The following is an 8,599-nucleotide window of genomic DNA, read 5'->3' as shown; positions in this document are numbered from 1 at the left end:
CATTAGTAAAAAGCTACAATCCAAAGATATGCTTCTTGATGTTGCCGTGAAGAATTTAGAGGGACTGGTTTCTTCATTATACGTTTAAGGGCTTACCACCCTGATCACCCTATCAAGTCTATAAGGCTTGATAACGCTGGTGTTAATGTTAGAAACCGAAGTCTCTAATTATCATTAGAGAGAAGAGAGAGAGAGAAGACACCCGACATATAGTGGTTCGTCTCCCGCCATAGCGGGAGACTACGTCCACTTGAATATTGCACTATATGTGTCGGGCCTTGAGGCCCAACATGATTACAAGAGGTGTTGTAATGGGATAATGAGTAAGTGGGAAGGAGTCCCCTTTTATAGGGAAGGGAGGCTCCTTCCTTCACTTGTTTTCCAATGTGGGATACAAAAACACTATTCTAATCTAGAAAGCATGTTGTGAAGGCAACTTGGCAAGGTTGGGAAGGTGGCTTCCCGGCGATGTATTTGCGACTTCTGGATACCGTAGCGTAGCTTGAACATAGGGCTACAAGATGCAAGTAGCGGTTGGGCCTCACCATGGCTTGTGGGTGTCCCAAAGAGGGTGTTACTTATGCTTGGTGAGATAGCAAACTAGCTTTGCTAGTGAGAGGTATCTACAGCTGGAGAGTTTACATCAAAAGCATTTGATGATTATTGCATGTCTATCGGGATTGATGTAGAGCATCCTGTACCCATGTGCATACACAAAATGGTCTCGCAGAAGCCACCATAAAAAAAGCTACAGATGGTGGCTAGGGCATTGGTTATGCGCACCAACCTACCTATATTTGTCTAGAGTTATGCAATATTGCACGCAGCTTTACTTATTCGTTTCAGACCCACTGCTAGCCAACTATTTTCTGTGTATCAGTTGGTAACTGGATATGAGCCTGACATTTCACACTTACGCATATTTGGTTGCACAGTATATGTGCCTATTGCGCCCCCACAACACACCAAAATGGGTCATCAGAGACGATTAAATATTTATGTTGGATACGAATCCCCAACAATTATCCGCTATTTGGAACCCTTGACAGGCGATCTCTATACCGCTAGATTTGCAGATTGTCACTTTGATGAGACAATCTTCCCATCGTTAGAGGGAGATAGAAAAAAGGATTTTCCAAAGGAACGACAGGAATTGTCGTGGTTTGTTCCCACTCTGTCTCATTTTGATCCCCACACTTCACAATGTGAAAGTGAAGTGAAAAGAATAATCGATCTTCAGAACATAGCAAATTCGATGCCTGATGAGTTTACTGATATCGCAAAAGTGATTAGATCACATATACCAGCTGCAAATGTGCCTGCAAGGTTAGAAGTCCCCAACAAGGGGGATGGTGCCTCAGATAGAGGCACTGCAACCACACTTAGTAGAGGTGTGGTTGAGGCCGTGGCTCCCCAAAGGAAGAGGGGGAGACCACTTGGTTCTATTGACACTCACCCAAGGAAGAAGAGGGTGAGTAAGTGTCACGCCCCTGATTTTACACACAAGAAAATCGATATATATAATCCCATAATTATACATGCGTGAACGTTCAGTCATCAATACAAAATACCTGGAATCTTTTTCCTTTTAACCAAGTACATACTGATGCCCTGAACCCTCAAAGTTAATATACACTCGCTCCATAGAGTTATATATTACAATGCTTACGAATTAAATTGTCAACAACAAAATAAAACGTAAATGCAGCTCAGAGTAACTATACAACGGAAGTCCTTATCAACGGTAAAGTCACAAAGATGGCTTCCTACCGTAAAGCTGCAAAAGCGCCACCTCAGCTTCAGACACGATTTCCCTGACTTGCAGGATTAACCCCTACACCATTCCATTGAATAGTGCACCAGGTTGCCACACAACAAACCCGGTAAGCTTATGAAGCTCGTATGAGTAACTCAAAACCAATTACAAAAATTTCGGTCAAACAAGACTTCCTCAAGCAATGTTTGACGCCACCCTAACGCACTACAGCGAATTCCAAAATCACACTCATGTCCCATTTCCCCCCCCCCCCTAGGAGCTTTTGTCATCAACATGACATCAAAGGTGAAAATCAAAGAATCACCTTCCTATCCTCAACACAGAGTACAATTCGTCACCACTATAGCTCTTAAGATAAATCAAACCATCAATCAATACAATCAAGGAGAAACAAGGCAATCACATATCAAAGCAAGCAAAACAAATCACAGTAACCCCTGCATATAATTTAGTTCAGGAGGTCACATTTAGTCAAGCAATTCAAGTCAAAGTAGTCATCGAAGTCCCACACTCTGACGTCTGTAGGTAGCCCCAACCATCACAGCAGTCTTCTCGATTTTTGTTAACTTAATAACAATTCAGCTTCGCTACCGAGCAGTCATCACACTGATCATCGCACAGATTCCACCGGTCATCACCCAGATATTCATCATCCAACTGATCATCACCTAGATTTCAAGGATCATCACATAGATTCAAGTGGATATCGCCAATCATCACACAGATAGCGATCATCACATAGATTTCGCTGGTCATCACGTAGATAGCGATCATCACATAGATTTCAACCATCCTACTAATATTCCTACACAAGCTACACAGATATTTCTATACAAGCTTGACATAACAATCATCACAAAGATTCACCATACTGATGTCATCGATTCATTACACAAATATTCCTACACAAGCTTTACATGACAATCATCACAAAGATTCACCACGAAGTCACTAATACATGAATATATATGTATATATATATATATATATATCCCATAATATATATAGACACACATAGTCATCCACTCAGAAATGCCACTAATACCAACTATAGTCATAGTTAACCTAATAAATCCAAGACAATAGGGTAGTCATGCTCATAACAAATATCGACCATATTCATAACAAATATTGATCCTGCTCATAACAAATATCAATCCTGTTCATAACAAATATCGATTCTACTCATAACAAACATCGATCCTGCTCATAACACATATCGATCATACTCATAACAAATATCGTGAGATTTCCCCAACAAACGATAAAGGTAATTCGTTCACTAATGAACCTTGTGAGATTACTCACCTCGAAACTCCCGCTGCGTCTTCAATTCAGAACAAGGCAACCAATCCACAAAATAGCCGTCCAAGGAGTACTACGTCACGTACCTAAGGAATTACAGCTCTCATTCAATCAACGAATCACAAGGGATAACGTTCGAAACCCTAAATCGAACCAAAATTCCCAAGGTGACGCCAAATGAGGCGAAACCACATCCGAGACCATCCAATGTCTCCGGAACACTTATACGATCGATATGTCAAAATCACAAGTCGATCGGATGCTCAAATCCTCAAGGATCGAATAAATCGATCGGTATGAAACTGCAAAAATCATAACAATTCCATACGAACTCCAAAATTTGCATATTATATATCGAAACGCTCGTATCAACGAGTAGAACATATATAATACCAAAAACAGTTCCTTAAGTGGCCGGAACACCGCCGGAACGCCACCACAGACGGTGGTGCGCCGCCGCCGGCCAAAAACTCATTATTTCACAAAACTCCCAACATCAAAGTTCTTCATCTAAGCATGCTTGTGAATTCTCATAACTAGCTCGAAGTCAGAAAACAAGTATAAGGGGTCGAAAACTACCTCACAAGCCGTGAACAGTAATCCACACTGAGTTGAACAAGGTTTCACGTGAATCGATCCAAACAACCACCAAGGATCGATCGACGAGGCTGCTCTGAGCTCAACCAAGAAGACTTGAAGCCTTGCCAACGTCGGAACAAGGATTTCCGACTGGGTCCGAAATCGCCCAACTGCGCCGCCTTCTACCGCCGCCACCACCGGGAATCGGTGCTAGAGGACACCACAGGGACGACCAGACGGAGGAGACGAACTGATCTGGAAAGTTTCGTCGCCGGAGACTGCCGCAGTTCGCCCGAAAAGTCAGGTCGGACCGTCGGGGTTCGGGTCGGGTCAGCCGGATAATTTCGATTCTGAAGGTGCAGCCGAGAGAGAAGAGAGAGAAAGGAATTGGTTTTCCGGAAAAGGAAACTTATGAAAATAGTAAGTTTCTCCTTCGGGAAACTTCTATTTATACCAAAATGGAAATTCCTTCCAATGGCCATAACTTTCTCACACGAACTCCGATTTACGCATTCCACATGTCCACGAACTCGTATCGACGTGCTCTACAACTTTCGTGAAAGAAGTTTTCAGAGAATCCCAACGAATAAAAAGTCAACCTTTGGCAACCCCCCTAAAACCATATTCTTCAATTAATTATTCGCCCGAAACACTTCCGCTCCATCCACGAGCCACGAAACCGTCCAATAGTTATAAAATTAATTCCGGAAAATCCTCGAAAAATAATTATGAATTTTCGGGGCATCACAGTAAGGCACAAACCGATCCATTAATCATCAATGTAAAGAATCTCTCTCATGAGATTGTCTCTGATTACAGTTATGTCCATGAATCAATACTGGAGGACGCTCCGATGTTTGAAATGATTCCAGAGAACAAAGAAATCTCAATGGATTATGAGAGTGCGTATGAGTTGATAGAAAGATCTTCCATACACATTGATGATGAATTTGCATACACTGTTGCTCAAGAAATCATAGAGCACGATGATATCGAACCATGCTCTGTTGCAGAATGTCAACAAAGAGCAGATTGACTTAAATGGAAAGAAGCAATCCAGGCAGAATTAGATTCTCTAACAAAGAGACAGGTATTTGGTCAGGTAGTGCTAGCCCCACCAAGTGTAAAGCCTGTAGGACATAAATGAGTGTTTGTCAAAAAGCGTAATGAGAAGAATGAAGTCCTGAGATACAAGGCTCGGCTTGTGGCGCAAGGTTTCTCACAACGCTCTGGAATTGACTGCGAGGAGACATATTCTCCCATAATGGACGTTATAACATTCCGCTACTTAGTTAGCTTAGTAGTTTCCAAATGACTGGAAATGCAGCTCATGAATGTGGTTACTGCATATCTCTATGTGGATTTAGATTCAGAGATATATATGAAAGTTCCTGATGGCCTTACATTACCCAAGTGAAGTGACTCTAAACCATGGAGTGCTTTTTCAATTAGGTTGAAACGCTCACTTTATGGATTGAAACAATCCGGGCGGATGTGGTATACCCGTCTAAGTGACTACTTGATTGGGAAGGGATATAAGAACGATGAATTATGCCCCTGCATATTCATAAATAAAACAAGTTCCAGATTTGCAATTGTAGCAGTATATGTCGATGATATGATCATAATAGGTACTCTTGATGAAATAAGAGAAACCGCGAGCTACTTGAAATCCGAATTTGAGATGAAGGATCTTGGGAAAACTCGATTCTGTCTAGGCCTTGAACTAGAACACAGAGTTTGTGGAATATTATTCCACCAGTCTGCGTATGTCCAAAAGTCAGGCAATTTAACATGGACAAAGCGCATCCTGCTAGCACTCCCATGATCGGTCGAAGTTTGGATGCAAAGAAAGATTCATTTCGTCCAAAGGAAGATGACGAAGAGGTGTTGGGTGCTGAAATTCCCTATCTAAGTGCAATAGGCGCATTATTGTACTTAGCCCAATGTATTCGACCAGACATTGCATTCTCAGTGAACTTGTTAGCTAGATTTAGCTCAGTGCCAACGCAACGTCACTGGATAGTATCAAGAACAATTTCGAATACCTAAAAGGAACCATTGACTTGGGACTGTTCTTTCCCTACAGAGAGACAAGAGGGACCGCAGATGGAACTGTAATCCCTAAAGGAAATGTTGACGGCGAAAACGCCGCTCACTACACTAAAAGGCCAAAAGACGTTTTGGTCGGTTTTGCTGATGCTGGATACGTCTCTAACCCACATAAAGATCGTTCCCAAACTGGTTATGTATTTACCAATGGGAACACAGCAATATCTTGGAGATCAACCACGCAAACCCTTGTGGCTACCTCCTCGAACCACTCAGAGATCATTGCTCTACATGAGGCGGTTCGTGAGTGTGTATGGTTAAGAACTATCATTACACATATTCGAGGGACTAGTGGTTTGAGTTCTACCACTGAAGAGCTTACTTGCATTTATGAAGACAATGCAGCTTGCATCGAACAGACGAAGCTAGGTTATATTAAGGGTTATAACACAAAACACATATCGCCAAAGTTGTTTTACAATCAGCAACAATAGGCTCTCCTCAAGATTCAAGTGAATCAAGTAAGGTCTGAGGAGAATGTGGCAGATTTGTTCACCAAATCATTGCCCAAGACCACATTTGAGAAACATGTGAAAAACATAGGAATGCGAAGTCTTTCCAAACTCTCTTGATTAATGCAAGTATCAAGGGGAGGTGTAGACGTCAGGGGGAGTCTAATACACACATGTCATCCTTAAATGTAGAAGGTGCGTTGTGCTCTTTTCCTTCGACCAAGGTGTATTTTTTGTCCCACAGGGTTTTTATTATTACTTGGCAAGATTTTTAGTGAGGCAACAACACATGCACCATTTCATCTTTAACTTGGCACAAGGGGGAGTGTTAAAGGAAAAACACATTATGTGCCTTCGTCAAAGCAACTGACGAGGAGGGAATCAAGGAATTACAATCATAGCTCAATCAGCATTTAGTATCATTAATGTAATTGATATTTCCGCTGTAATTCTATCCCTATATAAAGGGACTATGAAATGAAATGAGTACACCAATTCCATTTGCATTTTACTTTTACAAAATTTAAACTATTCTTACAACTTTTTATGTCATTTTCTGTTCTCATTATAAAACATTGAAAATGAGTCCAATGTTCCATGCTAAATTACAAATATATTGTTACATAGAATTACAAATTAACTTTTGCTGAAGCAAAATTGAAATCGGCACATTTTGTTCCTTGGAGCAAAACTGATGAGCTAAACCCAAACCTCTTGGACTCGAGATCAAATTGCAGGAGATTATCCTCCATGTGATGCCCTCCGATCATGATCGAAGACCTAGGTTTGGCCCCACCGTCCACAAACCCCAAACACCACAACTCCACTCCTCCTTTCTTCGAAATCTTGACCATTGAATTCGATCCTAGAATCCTCCAAATCACATCCTCCCTCTCCATCACGAGATCAACGGTCGGAACAGCAGGCCCCGCACGAGTACTCACGATATCTGTCGCAAGGTAGCACACACCGAATGGCTTCACCACATTCGTTCTCGTGAGGTTCAAAGCAGAGGATTCCCGCACAAACAACTCAACAAAAGCTTTGAAGATAGAAGTTTCCATTACGGTGTACGGAGCATCCGTAGTTAACGTGGTCCCGCCGAAGCCGGAATCCCGATCAATGCTTAATAACGTGTTGTTTAACGGCACCGTTTTCCCGTTGACTTTTATGGCAGTCAAGCCGATGAAATACTCGTCGGAAGGACCATACTTCACTACGGTGCGCGTGACGGGGTTCAAAACCAGCGGAGTGTAAATAAGCGACTTTGAGACGTCGATTTTGTTAAAAATGTAAGGCCCTTTGGATCCGAAGAAAGCTGCACCAGAAGCATTGACCGAACCGGAGAGACACAGGGCAAAATAGTGAGGCAGAGAGAGGGCGGTGCTAACCTGCGCCGGGAGGGAGTGGTTTGACCTTCCTAGGGCGACCAGGCCGTTGACTTTCTTGGCGAGGCCTTTGAGAAGAGAAGAGGTGGAACACGAGAAAGCGAACTGGGGGAGGAGAGCGAGTCGACCCGGAGCGGAGCCGTCGGTGGTGTGGAGGGCGAGAGCGTCGAGGAGCGCGTTGTCCAAGGTGGCCTTGCCGGAGACAGGGTTTTCCGGGTAGAGAGAGCACGTGTCGTTGGCGCAATGCGGGCCGGGCGGTTCGTAGCAGTTGCCGCAAGCAAAAGAGTGAAGCGAGTCGCAGAGAGGGGAGCCGCAGGGGACGTGGAGGTAGGTGGAGGAGTTGTAGTAGGGTTTGGTGCAGTCGAGCCAGGTGAAGGCGGCGCCGAGGTCGAGGTGGAGCTTGGTGGGTTGGAGAGGGGTTTTGAGGTAGAGGGAGAGGGAGTAGAGGAGAGTAGAGTGGTCTTTTGAGATCGGCGCTACGAGGGCCGGAGGGAGGGAAAGAGAAGGAGAAGTCATGAATAATAGGAAGGGCAAAAGGAGAAATGTATTAGGAGAAGGCATTTTGAGGCTTTGAATTGGTTTGTGTTTGGGAGTGGATCGATAGCTTTAAGGAGTCATTGAGTTGGTGATGGATGCGCGTGACAATGTGTGAGAGTAATAAAGTAATGCGCATGTATTTTAAGATCTACATCCATTACGCTAGGATTAATTGTGATTCCATCTGGGGTAGTGCAGTGCAGAGAATCCTGTGTGCTTTCATTTCTTACCAGTATGCAAGAAATATAAATTTGCCCGTTATTGTTGACTTTGCTGTTTTGCACTTTTGCTAGAGGCTTTTGAGCCGTTTAGAGAGGGGCAAGTCGACTACTTGATTAATTAATTAGTTATATAGTATGAGTATGTAGAATTGTAGATGGTGGTGGACTGTAACCAGTGAATGTGCCAATTTGTACACAATTAATGAATGTTCAATTTCGAAGGCTGGA

At 43.0% G+C, this 8,599-nt stretch overlaps 1 protein-coding gene across 1 annotated transcript; it reads right to left on the bottom strand.

Annotated features, from left to right (window-relative positions):
• Window positions 1-6,854: 6,854 nt before the first annotated feature.
• On the bottom strand, window positions 6,855-8,129 carry LOC112171578 (probable aspartic proteinase GIP1). The gene has a single exon (XM_024308740.1). The coding sequence runs from the start codon at window positions 8,127-8,129 to the stop codon at window positions 6,855-6,857; it is 1,275 nt and encodes a 424-aa protein (XP_024164508.1).
• Between the last annotated feature and the right edge of the window lie 470 nt (window positions 8,130-8,599).

The sequence above is a fragment of the Rosa chinensis genome, chromosome 6 (assembly GCF_002994745.2).
Source record: "Rosa chinensis cultivar Old Blush chromosome 6, RchiOBHm-V2, whole genome shotgun sequence".
NCBI lineage: Eukaryota > Viridiplantae > Streptophyta > Magnoliopsida > Rosales > Rosaceae > Rosa > Rosa chinensis.
This window is presented reverse-complemented; position numbering and strand designations above follow the sequence as displayed.